We start from the raw sequence: 27,391 nt of genomic DNA on the forward strand, positions 1-27,391 counted from the left end.
ACCGGGCCTAGCCTTCTCTCAGGAGGCATAGTGGCATCGTCTTTCCTCCACAGCATCCCAAGCACTCAGGGGTGTTCTAGAACCATCCGGAGCTTGGAAGTGGACGCTTGAGAAGAATGCTGGAAGCGGGGCATATTGAAACAAATACAGCCATGGAAGAACTGCTTTCACTGGCGCCCCCTGCCGGACCAGCTGGGCCTCACACATACAGATAGGAGGACACTGCTGAAACCCACCCGAAGCACTGACAGCTCCATATCCCAACTCCTCATCCAGGGTCCTGGGAGATCGAAGGTCCAGACGTTTCCTCATGTGCCAAGAATTGCCACATCCCAAGCCTCGCTTCAGCACGCAGTGTCTCAATCTACACAACCCAGGACGCCAGATCCCGCAGCCCTCCTCAGGTGCACACTTTCATTTCCGCACAGTCCAGGAGCCCGCAGGCCCCTCAGGACACACTGCCCTGTCCTACAGCCCAGGAGCCCACAGCCCCTCAGGACACTGCCCTGTCCCACAGCCCAGGAACCCTCCTCAGGACACTGCCCTGTCCCACAGCCCAGGAGCCCACAGCCCTCCTCAGGACACTGCCCTGTCCCACAGCCCAGGAGCCCACAGCCCCTCAGGACACTGCCCTGTCCCACAGCCCAGGAGGCCACAGCCCCTCAGGACACTGCCCTGTCCCACAGCCCAGGAGCCCACAGCCCTCCTCAGGACACCGCCCTGTCACACAGTCCAGGAGCCCACAGCCCTCCTCAGGACACTGCCCTGTCACACAGTCCAGGAGCCCACAGCCCCTCAGGACACTGCCCTGTCCCACAGCCCAGGAACCCTCCTCAGGACACTGCCCTGTCCCACAGCCCAGGAGGCCGCAGCCCCTCAGGACACTGCCCTGTCCCACAGCCCAGGAACCCTCCTCAGGACACACTGCCGTGTCCCACAGCCCTCCTCAGGACACATTGCCTTCACAGTGTTCAGTGTCCTTGGGTTGGGTGTCAGGTGAATACGTGGTCCTTTAGGCCTCGGCATCTCCCTCCAGGACAGAATGCCAGGTCCCAGGGGTTTGATGAAGAGCCAGGTGTTCCTCACAAGAACAGTGATGGCTTTGTGGCGCTTGACCTGGTGCCAACATGGCCTGTGGAGCTGCTACTGCAAGCCCAGTCCCCTTGGGGCAGCATGAGGCTGTCCAGACGCTGCCTCCGTGGGAAAGGTGTGAGAGGAAGTCTGGGCAGGACTCTATCCTGGCTCTGGGCATGGCCTGAGCACAGAGGTGCCTGCCACCCTCAAGAGCCTAGGAGACCACATGGGACAGGCTTGTCCCCAGTGTGTGGCAGCACCTGAAGTGGGTGGGCAGAGTGCCATGCTAGAATGCAGAATCCTGCGTGACTGTGTGCTCACAAGGGCTGAGTTCTGTGGGTGGGGCTCTGCAGCAGCAGCCAGTGTGGGGCCTCACCATGAGCAACGCAGGTGAGCACTCAGGGCTGGGGGTCTCCTTGCCCTGTTTTCCGTGCTGCCCCCCCAGCCTCTGCCCCTAGGGGATGGGAACGGGAGCTCAGCTGGTGGGACCCATATGGACAAGTTCGGTGACCCAGCCAGTGGCAGTGGCCCGGCATGTGACAGTGTGGCGTGTGGCCTGGTTGAGGACGGACCACGTGCAGGAGGCACAGTGCTGTGGGGAAGGTGCCGTGCAGGCTCAGCCCATCCCCGTCACCTGCAGGCAAGGGGAAGATGTTGCAAAGGCCATCCTTCCATGTTTGGTGGGCTCACGAGGGCTGACAGGAGTCCATGGCCCCCATTATCTCTGAGCTGCTGAGCACTCGCTGTCCCTGGCCTAGGAGAGAGAAGCATGAGGCCTGGTGGTGTCAGAGTGTGGCCGGGTGGGTGAGCGATGTCACCTGTCTCACGGGACCGAGTGCACGGAGCCTCAGAGGCTAGGCCAGCTGGGGCTAGAGGGCCAGCCGGGGCTAGAGGGCCAGCCGGGGCTAGAGGGCCAGCCGGGGACCTGGAGGGCCAGCTGGGGCTAGAGGGCCAGCCAGGGACCTGGAGGGCCAGCCGGGGCTAGAGGGCCAGCCGGGGACCTGGAGGGCCAGCCGGGGCTAGAGGGCCAGCCGGGGACCTGGAGGGCTTCAGCCATAGTCTCCATGAACAATGAGGGTGGAGGGTCGGGTGCAGCTGGGTGGGGGCGTGTTTGAAGGAGGTGCGGTGGCCTGGATGAGGGGGTGCAGAGTGCAGAGATGGGGCACGCAGCACACGGGCTCCATGGAGGTGCCAGGAGAATGAGGGAGGAAACAGAGGGGAGGTGGGAGGGAAGGAGGGCAGAGAAAGCAGAGGGGGGAGGAGCAGAGTGTAAGGGCAGCGTGAGGGGTGTGAGCGGACTGTGAGGCTGAAGTTGTGTGATTTTGAGTTTGTGAGAGTGCGAGGGGCAGCATGTGACCAGTAAGCGGAGTGTGTGAGGGAGGGCATGTGGGGTGTGAGAGGCAGTGTAGGACGGGGTTGTATTAGGGGACTGTGAGAGCGGAGTGTATGAGCATGAGTTTGTGACACTGTGTGAGAATGTGTGACAGCCCTGGCATCCAGGCTGGCCAGTCCAGAGTGACCATCTGCCTGGCCCCCATCCCCACCAGGCCCACCCCTCCCTCCGCCAAAGGTGGGCCCCCTCCCTCCAGCCCTCCCCCCTCACCTTGGCCTTTGTAAGGAGTTATTCGAACATTCCATCCTGGGCCCGGCGCCATTTCTTCTTCCTCACAGCTCATGAAATTCGCGCCGGTCTAGCCATCCACCAATCAGATGTAACCTGGCATTCCACCTGAGAATCCCACCCCAATCTTCCAGCCCCTTCCCCAACCCCGCCCACTCACCAATCATCCCTAGGTATTCACCAGCAGGCACCAATCCCCTGGGGCCTGCCCTCAATCCCTCCCAATCCCCACCCCCACACCTGGCTGACCAAAAGGCCCCAGGTGCGGGTCTCTGTCTTCTTTGCTCTTCCTCCCTTTTCTTCCGACCTCCCTTCCCCTCCTCCCCTTCCCCTTCCCCTCCACCCTGATCCTGCCTCGCTGGAATAAACCTCGTAAGATACCTCGTTGCGTCAGGTGTTTTCAGCTCACGGTAAAGAACCAGGTTGTGGGAATTAGCTGCGTGTAATAATATCGTAACATCCGAAGAACTAGAACTCAACCTTTTTAAATGACTACCAGCCCTCTCCCTGGCAGAGCTCATCAAGTCCACGAACCTCATCATTCTGCTGGAGGATGAGATTTTCGCAGATTTTTTCAACACCTTCCTCTCCCTGCCGGTAAGCCCATGGCTCCACCTAACAGCCCAAAAAGGTCAAATTGGAACCAAGGCCCTGGTGCCTGTCTCTGGCTTTTCAGTTCCAACTCAGCAAATAAACATGACAGAACTTGGCCGACACTCTCAGGAGTCCTGCTGCTGCAGACACCATGGCCTGGGAGGCAACAGTTCCACTCCTGCACCTCCTGGAGTGACTGCACCCCACCCTCTCCCAGACTGCACTGCACCCTCTCCCAGAATGCACCCCACCCTCTCCCAGACTGCACTGCACCCCACCCTCTCCCAGAGTGCACCCACACCCCACCCTCTCCCAGAGTGCACCCACACCCCACCTTCTCCCAGAGTGCACCGCACCCCACCCTCTCCCACAGTGCACCCCACCCTCTCCCAGAGTGCACCGCAACCCACCCTCTCCCAGAGTGTACCCACACCCCACCCTCTCTCAGGGTGCACCCCACCCTCTCCCAGAGTGCACCGCACCCCACCCTCTCCCAGAGTGCACCCCGCCCTCTCCCAGACTGCACCCCACCCTCTCCCAGACTGCACCCCACCCTCTCCCAGAGTGCACTGCACCCCACCCTCTCCCAGAGTGCACCCCGCCCTCTCCCAGAGTGCACCCCGCCCTCTCCCAGACTGCACCGCACCCTCTCCCAGAGTGCACCACACACCACCCTCTCCCAGAGTGCACCGCACCCCACCCTCTCCCAGAGTGCACCCCACCCTCTCCCAGACTGCACCGCACCCTCTCCCAGAGTGCACGACACACCACCCTCTCCCACAGTGCACCGCACCCCACCCTCTCCCAGAGTGCACCCCACCCTCTCCCAGAGTGCACCCCACCCTCTCCCAGAGTGCACCGCACCCCACCCTCTCACAGAGTGCACCCCACCCTCTCCCAGAGTGCACCGCACCCCACCCTCTCACAGAGTGCACGGCACCCCACCCTCTCCCAGAGTGCACTGCACCCTCTCCCAGAGTGCACCGCACCCTCTCCCAGAGTGCACCACACACCACCCTCTCCCAGAGTGCACCGCACCCCACCCTCTCCCAGAGTGCACCCCACCCTCTCCCAGACTGCACCGCACCCCACCCTCTCCCAGACTGCACCCCACCCTCTCCCAGACTGCACCCCACCCCACCCTCTCCCAGAGTGCACTGCACCCCACCCTCTCCCAGAGTGCACTGCACCCCACCCTCTCCCAGAGTGCACCCCACCCTCTCCCAGAGTGCACCCACACCTCACCCTCTCCCAGAGTGCACTGCACCCCACCCTCTCCCACAGTGCACCGCACTCCACCCTCTCCCAGACTGCACGCCACCCTCTCCCAGAGTGCACCGCACCCCACCCTCTCCCAGACTGCACTATACTCCCCTCCCCCCAGGGCGGCCCCTCACCTTGGCCTTTGTAAGGAGTTATTCAAATATCCCACCCTGGACCAGGTGCCATTTCTTCTTCCTCACAGTTCACGAAATTCGCGCCGGCCTAGCCATCCACCAATCAGATGTAACCTGGCATTCCACCTGAGAATCCCACCCCCAATCTTCCAGCCCCTTCCCCAACCCCAGCCACTCACCAATCATCCCTAGGCATTCACCTGCTTGTGGACAGGGGCCAGACAGCGGTGACTTCCTGAGCAGCTCACAGAAACCTCCTGGAAGCACAGTGATGGGGGAGACCTAAGGCTGTCCTGGGCACTGAGGCCGCTATGGCTGTGGGCCATGGCAGCATTATGAGTGAACACTCCTGCTAGCGCACACCCCAAAGTCACACCCTGAAGGCAGCCTGCGCCCTTTGCTGATGAGTAGCCTTAGGTGGCGCAGTGACTCTGGGATGCTGAGAGACGTGCACACTCCATCAGCCTCAGGGCAGACAGCAGATGTACCCCCTCCATGTCCACCCCCCACCCCGCCCCTGGCTCCACCATTTCATCCCAGACTTCACTTCGCACTGCACTAATACGGGGTCATAGGCTTGTGTGCACCCGAGCACTGGGTCTCTTCAGCGTGTGCATCTGAACAACATGGACGGCCCTGCCACTTTCCTAAAGGGCTGGGGCAGGAGCCAGAGGCCAAGTCTGGGACTTGGTTGGGGGAGACAGCCACAGTGCCCTAATGGAAGCCCAAACCCAGCGCCTTTCGAAGTGGGCTCTTTGAGGGGCATGGTGAGATGGTTGACACCTGGACAGGTCCACCTGGAGACGCCGCCCTCAGTTCCAAGCCAGCTGCCCCCGCAGCGGTCCCCTCTGGTCCTTTCTACCACTTGGGATGCTCTTCCTGGAGCTCGCAGCCCTCACCTTCAGGGTCTCAGTTCTCTGCTGTCTCCAGTTCAAAGTTCAGGTAAATCCAAAGTTGCTCCTCACTGGGTGGTTCTCAAAGTGTGCATGGAGAGTGAGCAACGTACAGCGCAGGGCCTGGGCTACGAGCGCCAGGGTACGCACTGTGCAGGGCCTGGGCCGCAAGTGCCTGGGTATGCACTGTGCAGGGCCTGGGCCGCGATCGCCTGGGTACACACTGTGCAGGGCCTGGGCCGCGATCACCTGGGTACGCACTGTGCAGGGCCTGGGCCGCGATCGCCTGGGTACGCACTGTGCAGGGCCTGGGCCGCGATCGCCTGGGTACGCACTGTGCAGGGCCTGGGCCGCGATCGCCTGGGTACGCACTGTGCAGGGCCTGGGCCGCGATCGCCAGGGTACGCACTGTGCAGGGCCTGGGCCGTGATCGCCAAGGTACGCACTCTGCAGGACCTGGGCCGCGAGCGCCAGGGTACGCACTGTGCAGGGCCTGGGCCGTGATCGCCAGGGTACGCACTGTGCAGGACCTGGGCCGCGAGCGCCTGGGTCTCAGTCTTGCAGATAGCAGCTTGGCTCCCAGGACTAGCAAGGCAGAAAGAAACATGAACAATAGTTCTGATAGTTTTGTAGGGTCAGGCCACGTAGCAGAAGGTGACTCGATGGGATTCGTTAATGAGCTGAACAGGACTGCACTGACCCCACTGTGGGCAGAAACAGCAGCCTGTGCTGTTTCCTTCTGTGCAGGTCTTTGGACAGACACCATTTTATACTGTGGAAAACTCACAGTGGAGCCTCTGGCCAAATATACCTTATGACTTGGTAAGTCAAGGTTGCAAATATCGAAGGGGCTTGCACGGGGCCAAGGGAGCTGCTGGCATCTGGGTTGGGAGAGGGAGGAGACACGTGGTGGGGCAAGGACTCTGGCAAGGACCAGGAAGCAGAGCAGAGCTGAGAGCACCAAGTAAGACAGATGGGACACTCTTGGTCCGGGAGTGGCTGGCCAATCTTGATTCCTGCAGGCCCACTGTTGGGCGGTAGATGCCCGGAACACTGCACCAAGGGGAATGCTGGGGCCACGTGGAGGCAGGAGCATGTGGTGGGTATGGGACAGGGGAGCAGTCCTTGGGCCATGTGCAGTGAGCCCAGCTGGTTTCCCACGGCTACTCCTCCTGGGACCTATACTACTCCCAATCTTCTTTTCAGGCTAAGTGGCTCTGCATTTTCCTGCCCACTGTTTTTCTCGTCCCCTCTCCGCCTTCCTGCTTTCTTGTTCCCCTCGGTTGATGTGACACCTCCCACCCGCCCTCCCTGCCCCGGGGCCTGCTCAGCTCAGCTCTTGGCCTCTGAGCTGCCAGCTCTGGTTCCCTGCGTGGCTTTCCACACATAACCCAGAGACTCGCATTTTGGGAGTTTCCCTGCACTTGTGGCGGTGTGTCCCTCAGGGAGCCATCCTGGACTCTGAACGATGGCTCGTATGAGCCTCAGTGTGTTTGGTACACGCTGTGCCATGGATGTGGGATGCACACACACATGAGCAGAGACAATGTGCTTACAAAGAGGTGAGCCACAGGGAGTCCTGAGGGGGGAGCCTCTTGTTTCCCTCCAGTCCTTTCACTGCCTCGGCAGCCTCAGGCTTAGCCAACTGTCCTTCGATGCCCACTCGGTCAGCACAGCACTCGGCCCTCCCAGCCTGATACTGCCAGCCGAGCTTCTGTCACCGCAGTGCTTTGGCTCCATTCACCCTCTGTGGCCTTTGTGTTGGACTCCAGATCGTCAAGTACAAAGGATTATTGACCTGGTTGGAGAAATACCGGTTACCTTTCTTCTGCAAAACAAATTTGTGCTTCCACTACATTCTCTGCCAGGAGCTCATCGGTTTTGTGAAATCCCCAGAAGGAGGTAAGTACATACATGCACACATGTGTGTGGTGCACACATATTCATCGCATGTGTTGTGTGCACATGTCTACATGTGTGGGAAGTGTGTGTACATGTGTGCATGTACTTGTGTGTATGTATGCATTTCTGTAGCGTGTGTGTGCCCGTGTATGATGCATGCATGTGTGTATAGAACAGGGAGGCCCTGCTGCATGAGCCTGTCTTGTCACTGTCACAAGGTGTGAATGAATTAGTAGATATGTCGCAGCCTAGCCCACACTGCAGCAGTAGCAGAAATCAGCTGGCAACTTGTCACCATGAGCAGTAAGTAGGAGTCAGGTGGGCTGGACTGTTGACCCCACAAAGTCCTTTGTATATGTCAAGGGTCCCACTGCCTGGCTGAAGTGCCTGGGAACTGAAGCAGTCCCCAGACTGGGCCCACCTCTCCCCTTGCTCCCCTGCCAAGCCAGCAGAGTGGGCCTCTTAGAACATCAGGACCAGGGAGGGGCCGTGGGAGCCCGTGCACCTGTGTTCGTGTGGAGACCGCTGCAGCGGTGGCTGCTGCTCAGGAACTCCGCGTCAGTTGGGGACTAAGGGCCGCAAGTCAGCCAGCGTTGCTTAAGGTCAGTCCCCAGCCCCGGAGCAGCCTCCTTCCCCGCCCCTGCCCTGATGGGCGGAGCTGGGCACCGTGCCTGGAGCAGCCTGCAGCCTGCAGGAAGCTGGGCCCAATCAAATGGAGCAAGAGGGTCTGTCCTCCACACACCAGCACTGTGCTCTGACCAGGCTCCGTCCCTGCCACGCTGGGAGTGGCCACTGTGGGGCACAGCCCTAGGCACAGCCGGTCCTCCGCACACCAGCACTGTGCTCTGAGCAGGCTCCGTCCCTGCCATGCTGGGAGTGGCCACTGTGGGGCACAGCCTGCCTTCAGGGCTGGAGCCCTTCCCCACAACCTCCCCTCTTGGAAGTGAAGGCAAGGTCTCTCCTCTCCTCATACCTTTCTCTCTCTCTGTAATTTCACCTTTCAAATAAAAAATATGCATACATTTTTTTAAAAAAGACATGGCTCCTTTAAAGGGCATAAAGAAATTGTGCCTGAGGAAGGTCTGCTGTCAGCTCCGGCAGGGAAGGCTGCAGAACCTTGAAAGTTCTGGAATGCTTAGGGCAGAGATGATGCAAGCAGAACGTGTCCGCTGTCATGAGCACAGCCTCGCCCACACACACAGCCAACCTTATGGGGACCGCCTCCCCTGCCCAGATGTCCACTGTCAGAAGCCATGAAGCATGCCTTGGTGAGGGAGGCCCTGGGCTTCCTGAGATGGACAGTGAACGGTCAGTCCTGTGGAAGCTCCCATGGCATGGCTGGCACTGCTGGCAGCCTGCGTGTGGCCCCGGCACATCTCCATCAGGCCCAGCAAACGCACCTCCCTCATGCAGCCATGCTGACGTTGCTACCGCATGTGCCCGTCAGCGGGGAAAGAAGTCAAATGGGGGCAGTTCCACAGTCTTAACAAGGGTACCCACATGCCCCCGAAAGACTGGCTGTGTGAATCCTTGTATGAGGGGCCCTGGGCAGTGTGGGAGGGGAGGGGTGGACAGGGAACTGGTGGCCAATAGGCAGTTTCTGATCCCAGAGAGTTTTCGGGACAGATAGTGGTGGTGGTCAGAGGACCTTGTTAGCGTATCCCTCAGCTGAGCTAGTGTGTCTCAGATCCTAGAGAGCCCCGTGTGTCTGCTGGGCTCAGGCTTGCATCTGCTCCGCACACTGTACCTCTCCCCTGCAGAAATGGCCAGGATTCCAGAGGCCAGGGGCCCTCTCACACGCCCAGACAGTAGCAGTCGGGCTGTGCACAGGCGGAGGATGCTGACAGGAGCCCATATCATGTCTCACTCACCATGGACTCTCCCAAACCCCCCGTTCTCACCGTGGACTCTCCCAAACCCCCCTTTCTCACCGTGGACTCTCCCAAACCCCCTTTCTCACCATGGACTCTCCCAAACCCCCTTTCTCACCATGGACTCTCCCAAACCCCTTTCTCACCATGGACTCTCCCAAACCCCCTTTCTCACCGTGGACTCTCCCAAACCCCTTTTCTCACCGTGGACTCTAACAGCCCCTCTTTCTCACCTTGGACTTTTCCTGCAGCCAAGATGATGCGGTGGAAGACGGCTGACCAGTGGCTGCTCCAGAAATGCACCGCTGGGGTCCGTGGGATGTGGCGCTTTTGCTCCTATCTCAAGGGCAGTGCAGGTGGGACCCCCTCCCTGGGTCCCCACAGACGGCGAGAAACGCTGATTGCAGATGCAGTCAAGATGAGCCCTGTGAACCTGGGAGGTCAGGGTGCAAGCTCCCAGAGTCCCTTCACTCACCCATCCATTTGTCACCAGTTCCCTCATTCCAGTTGGGCCCCTTGTGGCAGCCTCTGTGTTGGGGACCCCAGGCTGGACCATTGGGGTGCAGCAGGGAGAAGTGGGAGTCACTCCCAGGGAAACGTACCGGGCAGATCCGGGCTTGTCCTGGATGACAGCCCGCTCAGCAGCACTGAGTCTCAACTGGGCAGAGCCCTCCCTCAGGGTGTCAAGTGGGGTACCCCAGGGCTCTACCCCAGAGTGCACACCTAACCATTGCCGGCACTTTGGTGCTGCCTGGCATCCCTGACCCAGTGGAGGCGTTACCTACGCTGTCACTTCTGCAACAGCACACAGATGTCCCCTGAGCCATCCGCAGAACTCCAGGTGTTCCATGAGTGACAGGATTTCTAAGAGCAGCAGCACAAGGTCTCCAAGGCCCCTGGCCCAAGAGCACCCTTCCCACCTCCCCACTGTTAGGGCTCACCTGCCCATGAGGCCAGGGGAGTGGCCCACTGAGGGTGGGGCCGGGGCAGCTCCATGTCTGCCTGTCTGGTCTGCAGGGGAGGAGCTGGTGGACTTCTGGATCCTTGCCGAGAAGATCCTGAGCCTGGATGAGACGGACCCGGAGGTAGAAGACCACTACCTATCCCTGCTGCTGGCGCTCAAGGCCACCCACCTGCAGGAGGGCTCGCGGGTGGCCACACTCTGCAACGTGAACATCAGTGAGCACCATGCCCGGTGGCCACCACCTCCCACCCCACATTGACCAAGGCTTAGCCAGGAAGCAGTGGAGTCCCCCAGCCCCTAGGCTGGGCATCGAGGTGGCAGGGACCAGGTACCCGAGAGGCCCCCATGTTGCTGTGGCCAATCACGGCACATGTGTCATGTATGCCAAGAATGATTTAAAATCTATTATTTAATGGAGACACAGAGTATCTCTCTGGTTTTTCATTCCCCCAGTGCCCATAACAGTTGAGGCTGGACCAGACCAAAGCTGGGGCACTCAGTCCAGCTCTCCCACATGGGGGGCCTTACCTGCTGCCCCCCAGGGAGAACACTAGAAGGAAGCCCAAGTTGGCGTGTAACCGGGGACCATACCTGGGCACCCTGATCGAGCGCTCAGTGCACAAAGACTAGATTAAACCTCTGCTTTAGGGGTCACACTGCTAAGGGTTAAAAATCCTTTTCTCTCTCCCTCTCCTCCCCTCCCTTTTCCTCTCTCTCTTTCCCCCTCTCTCCCCCTCTGTTACCTCTCTTGTTCCCTGCAGAGTCCCTGCTGAACCTCTCCATCTGGCGCCCCACGCAGTCCGTCAGCCGGAGGGAGACCCTCGGGCACATGCAGAAGGTTGCCCTGTTCAAGCTGCAGAGCTACTGGCTGCCCAACTTCTACATACACGCCAAGGCCCAGCTGGCCCAGCAGGAGGCATGCCGTGGCCTGATGCAGGAGTATGAGACCCGCCTGTGCAGCCTCTGCTGCGCCCACGCTGGCAGCCTGCCCCTCAACATGAGCATCCAGAAGGGCCTGTACGCCCAGAGGCGCTACTCGAGCCACCACGCCAAGAGGAAGCTGTGGCAGCTGCTGGACTCTGGTTGCTGGTCCCTGGAGATGGACCTGCAGCCAGATGCCAGGCCCATACCTCCTCGGGAAAGGCCAGTCCCTCGGGCTCCATCCTCCAAGGACAGAGCCACGGACAAGGAGCTTGCCTACGGCTGGAAGGCCAGTGTGAGGTGCAGGGCCACGGGCCGCCTCCACATGGCTGGCCTTCTTGAAACACTCTGCTCCAGCCACCTGAGGACCGACACCCCCATCATCAGCCACTCCTCTCAGACGCTGACCATTCGGGGTGCCCCTGGGCACAGCCGGTCCTGCGGCTGCACCCACTGGGCCCTGTGTGCCGATGCCTGTGCCGGAGGCCCCTTCCGGGACTTCCTAAAGAAGCTGAACCTGAAGGTAGAGGCCCAGCTCCTGGACCTGTGGCAGGACCTGCACAGCTTCCTGGGTGTCCTCACAAGCAGCCGCAAGACCGGGAAGGCAGTCTTCCGGCACGTGCTGTGCAACAGGATCTGCCAGCTTTACCTGAGCGAGCACAGCCACCCACACCTGCCGCTCAAGCCTCAGACGCTGCAGGGCCTGAGGGAGCTGCTGCCAGCAGGGGACGTGAACCCCTGGATTCCCAGGGCCCAGATGGAGATCTGCCAGGTGGGTGCCACTGTCCATAGCCCGCACTGCCCTCCCAAGCCCGGGCTCCTCTGTGCCTGCCCCTTCCGGCTCTGCCAGCCAGTCGCAGCTCCCAGGCAGAGCCCACACCACCTTCCCATGCCCAGGATCCTCTGTGCCTGCTCCCTCTGGCTTCCCTCAGTTAGTCGAAGCTCCCAGGCAGAGTTCACCTGCCCCAGGCCTCAGGCACTGATACCAGGGTCCAGTCCACAGAAAGCCGGGCAATGACAAACACACCTGCCTCCACAAAAGCTCTCAAGTGAACCAAACAGTGGCAGATTTCAATGGGGGGATGGAAAGAGTAAATTTCAGAGCCCCAGGGCCAGAACCTGGTCAGACAGAAAGGTCAGGTAATGGCACAGACAATCCTTGTATTCATACCAGAGCTTTCCTGCAGACCCAGGAGAATTCTGTCTTCAAGGGTACAGGCCTGCTGTCCAGGAGCGAGCACGGGGGATCACAGAACCAATCCCAAGAGTATAGGAAGGCAAGAGACAGTTCGAGAAGTCTTAATTCCATTCGATCACACTGAGAAAAATGGAAAAAGTGGACGAATGCATGAAACAGCACATTCCTAGGCAGTTAAAAACAGGGGCGCCATAGACTGAGCCAGCAAGGCCCTTGTCAAGAGGAGTCCAGACCCTCACAACCACAGGGGTGGGCATGTGGCCCGGAGGGCCGAACCTCACTTAGGGAGCACTGATTCCAGTCCTGGCTGCTCCCCTTCCCATCCAGCTCCCACTGGGTGCCAGAGGCAGCAGAAGATGACCCAGGTGCTTGGCTCCTGCCACCTACGGCTCCTGGCTGCCACCTGTTGCTGGCATTTGGGAAATAGACTGCCTCCAGCTGTAAGAGAGATTTAGGGCTAAGTACCTCTACCACAACACTGTGGGTCCCGCAAAGGCCAGGTGCCGGAGTGTCTGTCCCAGGCTTGCTGCAGTCCTGCTGGGCCAGTGTGTGTTCTGAGCAGGTGCTGCTGACACAGGCCCAGTCCCCAGAGCCTAGAGGGCCACTGCAGGCCTCGGTGGAACGTACCTGTCATACCCCACAACTTGGAGTCGCTGCCTGGCAATGGTGACAGGGCAGCAGAAAAGCCTGGTATGTTGTGATGGAAAACAGTCCAAGGATTTAGATATGGCTTAGTTATACTTGCTGTTTATCAGTAGGAGAAGGGTTCCCCACAGGGTCCTGAAAGGAAGCATTAGAGAACATTTCGTGCATGCTAAAAGATCGAGCACTGAGGGGAATCTGTGTTAGGCAAAAGCTATTCACGAATTTCACCTTAAAAATTACTTCAGTAGTAGTGTGCCCCGTCCCTGCCTCACTCCCAGGGCCAGGAGCCCAGTCCCCTGCCTCACTCCCAGGGCCATGAGCCCAGTCCCCTGCCTCACTTCCAGGGCCATGAGCCCCTGTGCCCTGCCTCACTCCCAGGGCCGTGTGCCCCTGTCCCCTGCCTCACTCCCAGGGCCATGAACCCCTGTCCCCTGCTTCACTCCCAGGGCCATGAGCCCCTGTCCCCTGCCTCACTCCCAGGGCCATGTGCTCCTGTGCCCTGCCTCACTCCCAGGGCCGTGTGCCCCTGTGCCCTGCCTCACTTCCCCTGTGCCTGCTACCTCCAGTCTGGAGGATGTGAAACCATGGGTCGGACTTCAGTACAGGTGTCCCTCACAGACGCAAATGCCCAGTCAGTGGACTTGCCAGTTGCCCCTTAGTAGGACACTAGGGTCCTGAGCCGGAGACCTGTGCTGAACTTGGTACCGTGTTTTTGAATATGGGTGTCCTCACCCCTGGCAGCCAGCTGGACCTAGCACCCAGCATGCATCGCCAGAGCTCACACGACAGCCCTGCTTTCTTGCCAACTTTAGAAGGGCCCACATGTGTACATACCACTCCCCAGATGCCAGCACCACGTGAGGCTCACTCCAGGCCCAAAGCCAGGGACTCCATCTGGGTCTCCACATGAGTTCAGTAGGACCCCTGCACTGGGACCTACCCCCTGCTGTGTCCCAGAGGCCCCCAGCAGCTGCTGGGTCGAAGGTGCTTGATTTTCAGAGCTAAGATGACACTTGGATAAGAGCCCCATGTATGCAGATGAGAGGCAGGTCTATAAACCACCTGTTTTTTCTCTGGAAATTATGTTTAGTGCTGTGTGACAAGCCACTCGCAAGGCTAAGGCTTGTCCACTGGCCGGGCCGAGCCAGAGCCCCAACCTGAAGCTGGCGCTGTGTCTGCTTGCAGGCCCTCAGCCCCTGGTACGAAGAGTTCCTGAATGAAGAGGATTACTGGTTCCTCAATTTTACGGTAGGAGCTTCTGACTGGAAGGATGGAGCGGGGGGAGGGGCCCTGCTGCTGGAGGAACCTCAGTTGTTGAGGCAAGCCAAACATTCCCTAAAGGCAGCAGATTGGCCTAGTCCCTATGACCCCAATGGGCCTGAACTGTCCAGAGGACACTGACCTGGGAGTCACACAGAGTCCCCCAGGCATTAAGGGCAACAGCGGCTACTGGGTACCAGGTGGGAGGGGACTGAGAAGGAGTAGGCACAGGTGGGGACATGAGGGAGTGGGCGCAGGTGGGGACAGGAGGGAGTGGGCGCAGGTGGGAACAGGAGGGAGTGGGCGCAGGTTGAGACAGGAGGGACAGGGTGCAGGTTGCAAGCAACAGCAGAACTGAAGACCCTGACTTGTCCAGCTCATTCCTGCAGCCCACACCATCCTGCTTTCCTCTAGACTCAGAGCAGGCTCGTGAAAAGTAAGTGGCGGAAGACAGAGTCAGCAGATGGCGAGGAGAGCAGCTTCCTGTGCAGGAGGCTCCAGGAGGCCCTGCTGCTGAGCCAGGCACTGGCTCACCTGGAGGAGAGGGAGGCAGCCGAGTGGCAGAGGCTGGCCACAGAGGACCTGCGGCAGGGAGGGTCCCTGCAGGTCGAGGTCAGCTCTCCAGTATTCCTGGCAGGTGAGGGGCCAAAAGCAGGACATTCCCTACTCATGCCCCAGTCATCCTGTGTCCAGGCTGCTATAGGGCAATGGCCTCCTGGGTCATGCAAACTTGTGATGTGGCTCCTGTGGAAGGTGGCAGAGTCAGGAACCCAGGCCAGACCAGCCCATGCCCTTCTGCGCACCACTTGAGCTTGCTGCACCTCACCAACCCCCACAGGCCCTCAGAGACACACCTCTGTGGAGGCATCCTCCCCAGAGCATCCCTCGACATTCCGCTCACCCACAGTGGAGAGACGAAGTCCAGCTCACTGTCAGCCACACATTCACTCATAAACAGGACATGCTACTTCTTCCAGGCCTCAGTGCGTTGGGGGCTGTAAAGTTCACATGGGAGTATCCTGGGATGTCTATAAAGTTACCCCAAGGGACAACAGCAGGAGTCCAGTGACTATTGACCATTGCTACGCACGCTCAAGGGAGCTTCCCTGGGGAATCACCATTCAGAGGCAGGCGGAGCACAGCCCATGGGCCATCGCCTGGCCTCACAGCTCCCCAACCACTCACTCGCAAATGCGTGTGCCCAGAGAAGGGGGAAACCCTTGCCATGCCTACACTGCCACCCAGGATGGCACAGCCCTCCACATGACACCAGTCAGTGAGGACTCAGCCTACTTCCTGTGTGGGAGTGTGTGGGTGTGACTCGGTGTGTGACAGTGTGGTTCTGTGTAACTGTGTGAGGGCGTGACTGTGTGAGTGTGTGACTTGTGAGTGAGTGAGTGTATGTGAGCGCGTGTGTGTGTGGCTGTGTAAGTCTGTGACTTGTGAGGGTATGACTATGTGGCTGTGAGCATATGTGTGATTATACATGTGAATATGTGACTGTGGCTCTGTGTGAGGCTGTGACTCCATGTGTGTGTCACTCCCTGCCACTGCCAGCCTTGGTCCTGCCCTTAGGACCCGGCCTGATGGAGCCCACACAGAGGCTTCAGTTCCCTGTGGTGACTGGAACCCCAGAAAGATGGGATCACTGAGGTCCCCCTGCAGGGGAGGGGTTGACCTGGACTGAGGACCCAGGGAGTGGCTTCTGTCTCTGCTGTGGTCAGGTTCCCCTAGCCCTAGCCCAGGGTTCCTGCCAGGACCAAGGAGACCATCAGAACAAACCCCACTGCTCCAGGCGCCTGCGAGCATCTTCTCCTGGGCCTGCTCGCCTGGCTTTCCCACCCCAGCACCTCATGGGTATGACCAGGGTCACCTCCCAGTTTCCATTCATGGTTTGGAAATGGTTGCCTAGGGATTGGCATGGCAGAATAGTAAGGTGATCTTTCACCTGAAATATCAGCATCCCTTAGGGACACTGGTTTGTGTTCTGGCTACTCCATTTCCCATACAGTTCCCTGCTCATGGCCTGGGAAAGCACTGGAAGATGGCTCAAAGCCTTGGGGCCCTGCACCCGCGTGGAGACCAGAGTGGCTCCTGGCTTCAGATTGGCTCAGCTCTGGCCATTACACTCATGTGAGGAGTGACGGTAAATGGAATGTCTCTCTGTCTCTCCTCTCTGTAAATCTCCTTTTCAAATAAAAATAAAACAGCAACACTGCAACGAGAGCACCATATCCCCTTGCGAGAGCTGCCACGTGCGACCCTATGAGCTGCCGTTCTGTTGTCTGGCAGTCACAGCTGAGATGCCAGGGGGCTGGGCAGACCTGCAGGCTCTGCTCTGATTGGGTGAACAGCTTCACCCAGGCCTTGTCCTTCCTCCCACCACAGACTTCAGCAAAATGACCTTCCAGGAGCTCTGCTCCAAGAACCCCAAGGTGGCCATTGAGAAGATCAGTGCCGACTACAGAGCGTACTGCGAGAAGGCGCCCCCTAAAGGCAGGTGTTGGTGCAGCCTGGGGGAGGGCACCCAACGGCTTAGACGAACCCTGGGAGAATGCACACAGAACAGGCAGGATTGTATGTACTTGGGAAAACACCCCTACACAGGTGAGAACACCCCTGTGAGGAGGGTTATAACCCTGTGAAGACACCCCTGCGAGGAGGGTTATAAACACCCAGTGAGAACACCCCTGCAAGGAGGGTTATAAACACCCAGGGAGAACACCCCTGCAAGGAGGGTTATAACCCTGTGAGAACACCCCTGCAAGGAGGGTTATAAACACCCAGTGAGAACACCCCTGTGGGGAGGGTTATAAACACCCAGGGAAAACACCCCTGTGGGGAGGGTTATAACCCTGTGAGAACACCCCTGTGGGGAGGGTTATAACCCTGTGAGAACACCCCTGTGGGGAGGGTTATAACCCTGTGAAGACACCCCTGTGGGAAGGGTTATAACCCTGTGAGAACACCCCTATGGGGAGGGTTATAACCCTGTGAAGACACCCCTGCGAGGAGGGTTATAAACACCCAGGGAGAACACCCCTGCGAGGAGGGTTATAACCCTGTGAGAACACCCCTGTGGGGAGGGTTATAAACACCCAGTGAGAACACCCCTGTGGGGAGGGTTATAACCCTGTGAGAACACCCCTGTGGGGAGGGTTATAAACACCCAGTGAGAACACCCCTGCAAGGAGGGTTATAAACACCCAGGGAGAACACCCCTGTGGGGAGGGTTATAAAGCTTTTCCTCTCACCATGTTGGCCTTCTGTGCCTGGGCTCCACTATTCCCTCATTTTAATCCTTTGGCTAATGAACGTCCTATAATGTTCCCTGCCCCAGTGAACCTCCTGGGTGTGGTGGACTGCTCATAGAGAACATTCCAGAGTGTGGACTCTGCCTGACACTTCAATATGGCCATGCCCGGGGGTGAGGTTTGGGCAGTTCATCCTTCACCTTGTTGGGTTCCTGGTGGCTGCTGCTACCCCCAGCCGAGTGTTGCTCACCTGGGCTCCTCTCGTCCTCGACGGGACACTCTCGTGTGTCTGGGGCACTGTCCTTCCTGCTTGGCAGCCCATTCACAGGTGTGTGCTGGATTCTGGCTGAGCAGGGCCTAGGAAAGAAAAGGCATGACTCTTGGGGGAACTAGGGGGAGACGGAGACTGCGTAGCTGACCCTGATTCTGCCAGGGTTCGCTAACCACAAAGCCAGAGGTGTGGAATGCAGGACGCAGGGGGAGACTGGCAGCCCAGGCCTTGAGGTAGGGGAGGTACTGTGGGATCTGCATACAGCCAGGGCTGGGGACAGGAACAAGAGGGGGGAACTGGGGTGAGCAGCGTGAGGAGGAAGCTGGCTTGGAGATTCTAGCCAGGCTGTCCCATGGAGCCACAGCCCTGTGAGGTCACAGCCCTGTGAGGTCACAGCCCCGTGAGGTCACAAGCCCGTGAGGTCACAGCCCCATGAGGTCACAGCCCCGTGAGGTCACAAGCCCGTGAGGTCACAGCCCCGTGAGGTCACAGCCCCGTGAGGTCACAAGCCCGTGAGTTCACAGCCCTGTGAGGTCACAAGCCTGTGAGGTCACAGCCCTGTGAGGTCACAGCCCTGTGAGGTCATAACCCCGTGAGGTCACAACCCCATGAGGTCACAACCCATGAGGTCACAGCCAGTGCTATCCCACACAGGCAGCAGGCAGTGCTCTTTCTCCTGGTGTCCCAACGTCCCCCCATCTTGTGGTTTTGCTCAGATTTCACCATGGCAATTGTCAGGGAGCCCAAGAAAGCACCTGCCCCCAGGAAGCTGTCCTTCTACAGGAAGGCGGGCCTCAGGAAACCATCCGTCAGACCCCGGTAGGTGGCCTGGGCCACCCCCGCCTCTGTGCCCCCACGCAGATATACTCTGGGTGGCTCTGTGTCTGCCATAGCGAATGCCCCTTGACGTGTGCTGAGCTCCCACCACCTGCTGTGGGCCCCTCCCCCATCCGATCAGCGCCCACGCCTCCCCAGCCAACAGCACCACCCTGTCTTGCAGGAACCTGACCGAGATCCTGCTGAACCCGCAGCATCTGGACTTCTTCCGCGAGTTCCTGAGGGAGCGCAGGGCCGAGAGCCCGCTGCAGTTCCTTGTGGCCGTGCATAAGCTCAGCACCGAGACCAGCGAGAAGCTCTACAAGTCATCGCTGGAGAACATCATCAAGACATTCTTCCACGGCAAGCTGCCGCCCGGTGCGCCCCGCAGCCCCACGGGGGTCAGGGAGAGAGGCCGCCCGCATGCCCCTCCCCTGCTTTACTCAAGCTAAATCCCAAAGGCGGGGGTTCTCCTCCCCACTGCACGTGGGACGGACCCTGGCCCTGCACGTGGGAACTCGGCTTCTGGGCACTGCCTGCAACCAGCAGGGTCAGGGGCGCGGCCGAGGACACTCCACTCAGGCTTTCTGACTGAGGCGCGGGTCAGTGCCAGCTGGAGACCCCGGGAGGGGAGGGCAGCCAGCCGCCCCAGTGACACCTGCCCACCTGCCCTGTGCTGGCAGAGGAAATGCTGCAGTGCAACGTCCCCATCCTGCGAGAGATCGCCAACATGAGGCGCGTCAGCACCACAACCCTGCTGATGCTCCAGGGCCACGTCACCAAGTCGCTGGAGGAGAAGTGGTGAGACCCCCGCCCCAGCTCACGGGACACAGGCCTGCGAGCTGGACAGCTTGGCCTGGCACTGCGGGCCTCTGTCACATCGCAGGCTGAAGGAGTACCAGGACCTGTTCCCAGGCCGGCCTCAGGAGACCGACGTCGACATGCCCTCAGCGCCCTGCAAGCCATCCAAAGTCACCACCGCGGCCACTGTGACCTCATCGTACTTCCAGGACTCCCAGGTCAGCGAGTGTGAAGACGCAGATGGACAAGTCAGCTGCCAGAGCCTGCTCACGTCCTCCTGTGCTCTGGGCTGGGCTTCTGGCCCTCAGGATAGGGGCTCTGTGTGCACACGCATGTGGGCTCTGTAAGACTAGGTGCTTCTCACCCCAGGGGGAAATGGCTCTGCTCACTTCCTGTGTTAGTGTGCCCTGGCTCCTGTCCTTGGGTGACGTGCGGCCTTTGTCCTGCCCCTGTGCTCAGCTCCTGCCCCTCGCAGTCAGCACAGCTGGGATGGTCACAACTAGGTGCCGCAGCCCAGCCCTACCTGGCTGAGAGACTGAAAAGCTGCAGCTGCTGGGGCCCACTGTGCCAACTCTGGCCTCCGTCCTGCCTCTGCCGCCTTGGGCCAGGGGCCAACGGTGACCCCATCCAGGGGCTCTGAGTGGTCAGTCCTGTGGCCCTGCCAAGGCACGTGCTGAGGCCCTGTCTTCTCCCCCACCCCCGACAGAAGAGAGGCTGGATGAAGATGGTCAGCTTCATCAAGAGCTTCTGCAAGTACCGCAGGTTCATGGCTGATGCCAGCAGGCGCCAGGCGTTCGAGGACTACCTGCACCTGGAGATGTACAACCACAAAGAAAGTAAGTCAAACTCTGCCGTGGCCACACTGTGTGCCCAGTGCTCACTGGATGTAGCCACCCTGCATGCTCCGTCCTCACAGGTCCCTGTGGCCACACTGTGTGCCCAGTGCTCACTGGATGTGGCCACTCTGCATGCTCTGTCCTCACAGTCCCCGCGGCCACACTGTGTGCCCAGTGCTCACTGGATGTGGCCACTCTGCATGCTCCGTCCTCACAGTCCACGTGGCCACACTGTGTGCCCAGTGCTCACTGGATGTGGCCACTCTGCATGCTCTGTCCTCACAGTCCCCGCAGCCACACTGTGTGCCCAGTGCTCATTGAATGTGGTCACACTGTGTGCCCAGTCCAAAGTGTCCACACAACTTTTGTGCAGAATTTGTATGGCTTCAGTGGGTCCCATTCCTGAGCAGGCACCATGGAATGTCCTCCCACCGATGCTCTATGGTCATCACAAAGACCATTAGCTGGGCACAGGTAGGTCATGTCCACAGGCTGACCCTGTCCTCAGGCTCACCATGTCCATAGGCTGGGGCCCAGGCAAGGCATGTCCACAGGCTGGAGCTGGGCTGGTCATGTCCACAGGCCCAGAGCACAGAGCCATGGCCGGCTTCCTCCACCTTGGCTTGGCTTGGGCCAAGAAGTGACCATGTTAGATCTGAGTGCAGGTCTCTCACTCCTGCTAGACTTCACCTCGCCCAACGTCGCGGGGCGTCCGACCTTCTTGTCCCCCAGCACACGGAGTGCAGACCAGGAGAATGGGGAGCCCGGTCTTGCCAAGCGCCGCATATTTGGCCATAGGATCATCACCATCAACTTTGCCATCAACGACCTGTACTTCTTCTCTGAGATGGAGAAGTGAGTCTCGTCTCTTCCCCCCACCAAGACCACTGAGCCTGCGAGAGCCGCCAGGCGGGGGGTGGCTTCGAGGCTCCCTGAGCACTGCCCCTGCCAGGCTGTGAGGGCCCTGGCGCTGGAGGCAGGGATCCTCTGGTCCCCACTGCACTGCCCTTGGCTCAAAGCCCCGGACAACTGGTGGTTTGGTGGAAGTGGCGGTTGTGACTAGAGAAACCACATGAGCCCAGCCCTCGTTCCCCAGTGGGCTTCAGTGCCATGGGGGTCCGTGGCCTCCCCCTGCCAAGCTCCCCAACGCCACCAGCTTAACAGTGAAACAAGAATTCAGAGGTTCCTGCAAAGCAGTCTAACCTCCTGGATCCCAGATTTGCTTTCTTGGATGCATTAGGGAACCATGCAACGGCTAACTCGGTAGCCACGTTCTAGAACCTTCCGGCGGGACTACAGCACTTCAGTGCATTCAGATCTCTTTCTCAAGGAACAGCACTTTGTGCCAGTCTTCGCTGGGTAGAGGTCAGGGCTATGAGCATAGCAGGCAGAGGCAGGGGCTGCTGCCCAAGACACGTGACCTGGTCCAGAGGCAGCTCCCAGGGGAGCTAGGGCAGAGGTGTGGGGTGCTAATACCCTTGAGAGAACTAAGGCAAGGGGTGTCCTGGGTGGAGCGAACTCGGCCACACCCGAGGGTCTTCGCTTAGCTAGCTGTGGGTGTGGACCTGGGTGTGCAGGCAGCTGCAGTGACATGTCCCTCTTCTCAGTGGCCAATGACGGGCACAGGCAGGGGTCTGGGTATAGGAGAGGTCGCATGCACAGGTAAGGGATCGCACTGAGACCACTGTGAGTTCCCAGGCACCTCTAAGGACAGGCCTGTGAGGGCTGGCCGGGGAGCAGAGGGGCCCTGCAAGCCCTCTGTCCCCTCCCCCATCCTGGCCTGACTGCACGGGGTGCTTGCCAGGGGCTTGGGCAGCTCAGCACAGAGGGCAGCAAGGTCCAGGCCAGGGCCGTCAGCCACAGGCCAGGGTGGACAGACAGCTCACAAGCAGGGCCCCATGGCCACTTGCCAACAGGCAGGTCGTGGTGAGCCAGTGTGGCCCGGTGCTGCCCACAGGTTTAACGAGCTGGTGAACTCGGCCCACAAGCTGTGTGGCAGCCGGACCCCAAGCGAGAACGATGTGGTGCTCCTGAGGAACAAGGCCAGCGTGGTCATCAAGCTCTTCCTCAACTCCGACATCCCGCCCAAGCTCAGGGTAGGCAGGACCCCAGCCGTGAGGCTCTGCCCGTGGACCCCAGAGCCCCGGGCAGACAGCCGGCCAGGGAGGGGCTCAGCCAGGACTGGCCCCTGCCCTTGGCAGGTGAACATCTCTGAGGCTCAGAAGGACGCTGTCCTCACCGCCTTCAACGAGGGGCATCTGGACCGCAGCATCTTCCACGGGGCCATCATGTCCGTCTTCCCTGTTCTCATGTACTTCTGGAAAAGGTAGCCATGTCCCTGGGTCTTGGGGGCACATGGAACTCCCTGTGCCTCCTGGCCCCGACTCAGGACTTCCAGCTTCCTGGTCTTAGGCTGGGGGTGGGAGGGGTGCTCTAAGAGCATCTACCAAGCCCCAAACTGCCCTACTCGGCCCTTGGAAATGAGGGTGCCAGGGAGCAGGGCTCTCAGGCCAGGGCTAGGAGTAAGGGGTTGGCTGCTGGAGTCAGTTGGGGCCTGAGGCCTGGCTGTGGTAGGGGCAGTCTTTCCCACCCACTGCCTGCTGCATGCCCTTGGCTGGACATGCAGGTCTTCCAGTGACCAGAGTCCCCCATAGGTTCTGTTCCTGGAAGGCTGTCCGCTCGTACCTGGAGTACAGGGGCCACAGGCTCAAGGACAGGAACCCGCCTAAGCCCAGCTACAAGTACCCACCGTGGAGTGGAGGTGAGGCCCCCATGCCACAAACCGCAACTGGCACTGGCCTGGCAGGGGGCAGCAAGGTCTGAGGCTGACCCTGGATTTCACAGGGCACAGGGCGTCTGCTGGATGCTGGAGCATCCCTAACACAGGCCTCGAAGAAGCAGGAGAACATGGGGTGAGGGCCCCTGAACTAGTCTTGCCACCTACCCATACCACTGCCCAGGGCCAGAGGCCCACCCTGGGATCACGGCAAGGGGTGGGCGTCACCACAGCCACAGGGTCACAGCAGGGGGTGGGTATCCACCATGGCACGAGGTCACAGCATGGGGTGGGCGTACACCATGGCACGAGGTCACAGCAGGAGGTGGGCGTCACCACGGCCACAGGGTCACAGTGTGTGGTGGGCGTCCACCATGGCCACGGAGTCACAGCAGGGAGTGGGCGTCCACCATGGCACGGGGTGGGCATCCACCATGGCACGAGGTCACAGTGTAGGCAGAGCGTCCACCACGGCCACAGGGTCACAGTGTGGGATGGGCGTCCACTTTGGCACGAGGTCACAATATGGGTGGGTGTCCACCATGGCCATGGGGTTACAGTGTGAGGTAAGCATCCACAATGGCCACAGGGTCAGAGTGTGTAGGGAGCACCACCATAGCCATGGGGTCACAGTATAGGTGGGTGTATGCCATGGCATGAGGTCACAGTGTAGGTGGAGTGTCCACCGTGGCCACAGGATCACAGTGTGTGGTGGGCATCCACCATAGCCATGAGGTCACAGCAGGGGGTGGATGGCCACCATGGCCACAGGGTCACAGTGTGGGGTGGGCATCCACCATGGCCACAGGGTCATGGTGTAGGGTAGGCGTCCACCATGACACAGGGTCACAGTGTGGGGTGGGTGTCCACCATGGCCATGGGGTCATGGTGTAGGGTAGGCGTCCACCATGGCACAGGGTCACAGTGTGGGGTGGGCGTCCACCATGGCCACGGGGTCATGGTGTAGGGTAGGCGTCCACCATGGCCACAGGATCACAGTGTGTGTGTGTGTGTGGGGGGGTGTCTATCATGGCCACAGGGTCACAGTGGGGGGTGTGACTGGGTGTCTTTAATGACCATGGGTCACAGTGTGAGGCTGTGGGGGTGTTTCGGTTGTCTGTCATGCCCTGTTCCATGGGCAGCACTCACTGTGGGCATCCAAGGGGTGAGGTGGGCCACAGGGTACAGCTTCCCTGGGAAACAGCTCCAGTGTTGGAGGGAAACACACATTACAAATAATTTGCATGGATTTCAAAAGTTTGTACCAAAGCAGAGTTACCTTTTTAATGTCACTGTCCCATGAACTCTTTGGAATACCAGAGTAAATTGTTTTTATCAAGGCATGGGGGAGATTCAGGCTTGGAAGACAACGCCTTTGGGGAGTCCAATTATATGGGTTCATTTATTCTCATGCATCGGCACCAAATCATGTACGTTAGCATGCAGTATGCGTGTTACATAATCACACAAATGTACATGTGACCCTTCCTGACATAGAAGCCTGCTTGAACTCAGAGGAAAATGTTTTAACGCAGGGAGAATTAGGACATGGCCCAAGTCTGCAGGTAGAAAGCTTTGGAAACCGGAGGACAGGTCTGAGAGGATTGGGACAGGACAGCTCAGCACAGGAGAGCTAAAGCTGCAACCCTTCCCCTACAGGGCTGAGTCCTCTGGGGGACAGTGAGTCCTCTGGGGGACACCTGCTCTGCTCTGGTGTTTGTCCTCAGCCCTGTGCCAGTCCACCACCTCAGATGTCCATCACTCCCAAGACCCGCCCCCTCAGACGTCTGTCACTCCCAAGACCCGCCCCCTCAGATGTCCATCACTTCCAAGGCCCGCCCCCTCAGATGTCCATCACTCCCACGGCCCGCCCCCTGCAGCTTGTCTGCTCAGACCCGCCCTGAGGGCTCCTGCCCAGGCAGCTGCTGCATGCTGACCCAGAGCGCTCCTGGGCCGTGCCCTGCCTGGGACATCTCAGCACACTCGGGTGGGCGGGATCTACTAGAACAGGAGGGAATACAGCAGAGGCATGGGGTGCAGGAGGAAAAGGAGAGAAGACGGCAGGTGCCCCTGGAGACCCTGGGCTCCCACCCTGGCCCGCCTCCCACGGGAGGCCGGGTCACTGCCCTGCCCCCAGCTGCTGCAGAGAAGCTAGGCACCTGCAACCCCTGCGCCCTCAGCCTCACACTGAGCCCAGGCTAGATGCTGCCCATCAGAGACACCCAGCAGGGCCTGGTGATGCGCTGAGGGCACGGTCAGTGTGGTGGAAGGGAGCTGACCCCCTCCTCTCGTCCCAGGAGACCATGCCGTTCTGAGGTTCTCCTTGCTGCGTGGCGTCGAGTGGCTGCGGCCCCAGCAGCGGGAGGTGACATCCAGCCCAGCCCAGAACTGTGAGTTGGGGCTGGAGACCCGAGCCCCAGCCCCTGCTCAGCCCTGGGGCAGGCGGGGGAGGACCCTGGATGGCTGTGGGGCGCCAAGGGGGTCTCAGTGCCATAGGCTGCACTGCCCTTAGCTGAGTCATCAGGTGCCTTGGCAGGGTCCTCTGCTGCCCTCGCCCACCCAGGACTGCATGCAGAGGCCCTGGACAGGACCCCTCACCCCCTGTTCAGCCCCACCCCCGCTCAGGCGCTGGGGTCCCACAGGGAGAGGCGGGATGGGTCCCAGGGCTATCCAGCCCCAAGGCTGTGGCCCAGCTGAACTTCACGTGTGTGTGTGTGTGTGTGTGTGTGTGTGTGTGTGTGTCCTTGACCTCAGCATCCTCCAGCAACCTCACCCAGATGCGACTGGTGTTGTCCTCAGTGCAGCTCTGCTCCGTCCCGGGGTAGGTGCGCCCAGTGGGAGAGGGGTTCCTCGCCTGGGGGCGAGCTCCTTCCTAACCTACTGTGGCTCTATCACTACCTGTGCCCCCGGTGCACCAGCCCTGCAGAGTAACTGGGAATGGAGAGAGAGGCACAGGGGCAGGGCTGAGCCCAGATCACACAGCGGCCAGTGCCCTAAGGGCAGGGTGGGGTGGCCGCGGGGGCTGGGCGAGCCAGGCTATAGACTGCAACCCTGGGAGGCCTGCCCAGGCCTTGCGAAGGGGTGTGTGGTGCCCAGCCTGCAGGAGGGACCACGACTCCCTGAGGACAGGTCCCCGAGGCACCAGCCTGGAGATGACCACGGTTTCCGAGGGCGGCTCCGGGATGGCCCTACTGACACCAGTCACCCTGTTCATTCTCAGACAAAAACTGCCCCACTCCAGAAAGGAAAAGAAGTGAGGGGGCAGGACCAGCAGGATACCAACAGCCCAGCAACGTTGGACACCAAAGCCCCAGAAGCATCAAAATGGCAGTGGTGACTCCACAACCTCCAGGTAAGGCAGGATATAGGCCTGGAGCACCCACCTGGGCCTGGGGCACCCACCTGGGCCTCCTGGGGGCACCCACCTGGGCCTGGGGCACCCACCTGGGCCTCCTGGGGGCACCCACCTGGGCCTGGGGCACCCACCTGGGCCTCCTGGGGGCACCGACCTGGGCCTGGGGCACCGACCTGGGCTTGGAGCACCGACCTGGGCCTGGGGCACCGACCTGGGCCTGGGGCACCGACATGGGCCTGGAGAACCCACGTGGGCCTGGAGCACCACCTGGGCCAGAAAACCCCAGAAAGGGTGCTGCACTGTGCGCTGCACAATCATGCCACAGAAATCCCTCTCCACCTTGACCTGCCTGACTTAGCTCCTGTCACATACACAACCCTCTCTGCCTCGCCCCTGCCCCACACCCCATCCTCCTGTCACACACACAGCCCTCTCTGCCTCGCCCCTGCCCCACGTCCCATCCTCCTGTCACACACACAGCCCTCTCTGCCTCGCCTCATCCACCTGTCACATACACAACCCTCTCTGCCTCGCCCCTGCCCCACACCCCATCCTCCTGTCACACACACAGCCCTCTCTGCCTCGCCTCATCCTCCTGTCACACACACAGCCCTCTCTGCCTCGCCCCGTCCCACGCCCCTCACATCAGGCTTCACCCCTGCACACTGAGGCCATGTCTGAGCCACTCCTCCCCTCCAAGAGAAAATCTTTCTCCCTTTCCTTGCTTGGAACCCCTCAGCTCTCCAGGCACACACAGGAGGCCACTTAGACTCGACCTCCTGCCTCCCTCCGGCCGCCCACGCACTCCACTGGCTAGCAGCACCCGCTTCTGTGCACCTGGCAGCCATGCACTCCACAGCCAGCTGCCCCCAGTCGTTCCTGCCCATCCTGAAACAGCTCTCCCAGGCGCAGGGCCCAGGCACCAGCTGTGGATCAGGAGGC

General features: G+C 60.2%; 1 protein-coding gene across 1 annotated transcript; it reads left to right on the forward strand.

Annotated features, from left to right (window-relative positions):
• The first annotated feature begins 1,432 nt into the window (after positions 1-1,432).
• Positions 1,433-26,386, forward strand: RGSL1 (regulator of G protein signaling like 1). The gene is made up of 22 exons (XM_058668926.1): positions 1,433-1,464; positions 3,210-3,292; positions 6,327-6,401; positions 7,352-7,481; positions 9,604-9,708; positions 10,370-10,531; positions 11,078-12,009; positions 14,266-14,328; positions 14,755-14,977; positions 16,729-16,836; positions 18,582-18,684; positions 18,866-19,059; positions 19,365-19,482; positions 19,568-19,700; positions 20,189-20,318; positions 21,002-21,173; positions 22,276-22,414; positions 22,520-22,644; positions 22,973-23,079; positions 25,392-25,484; positions 25,849-25,915; positions 26,315-26,386. Exons 1-22 carry the CDS (start codon positions 1,452-1,454, stop codon positions 26,349-26,351), a joined length of 3,312 nt encoding a protein of 1,103 aa, XP_058524909.1. The 5' UTR covers positions 1,433-1,451; the 3' UTR covers positions 26,352-26,386.
• The last annotated feature ends 1,005 nt before the right edge of the window (positions 26,387-27,391 follow it).

The sequence above is a fragment of the Ochotona princeps genome, chromosome 10, assembly GCF_030435755.1.
Source record: "Ochotona princeps isolate mOchPri1 chromosome 10, mOchPri1.hap1, whole genome shotgun sequence".
In the NCBI taxonomy this organism is placed as follows: Eukaryota; Metazoa; Chordata; class Mammalia; order Lagomorpha; family Ochotonidae; genus Ochotona; species Ochotona princeps.

Coding starts and splice junctions, on each gene's coding strand:
- RGSL1 (XM_058668926.1), top strand. Junction 19,483..19,567: donor AAGTCGCTGGAGGAGAAGTG/GTGAGACCCCCG, acceptor GTCACATCGCAG/GCTGAAGGAGTACCAGGACC. Junction 19,701..20,188: donor CGTACTTCCAGGACTCCCAG/GTCAGCGAGTGT, acceptor CACCCCCGACAG/AAGAGAGGCTGGATGAAGAT.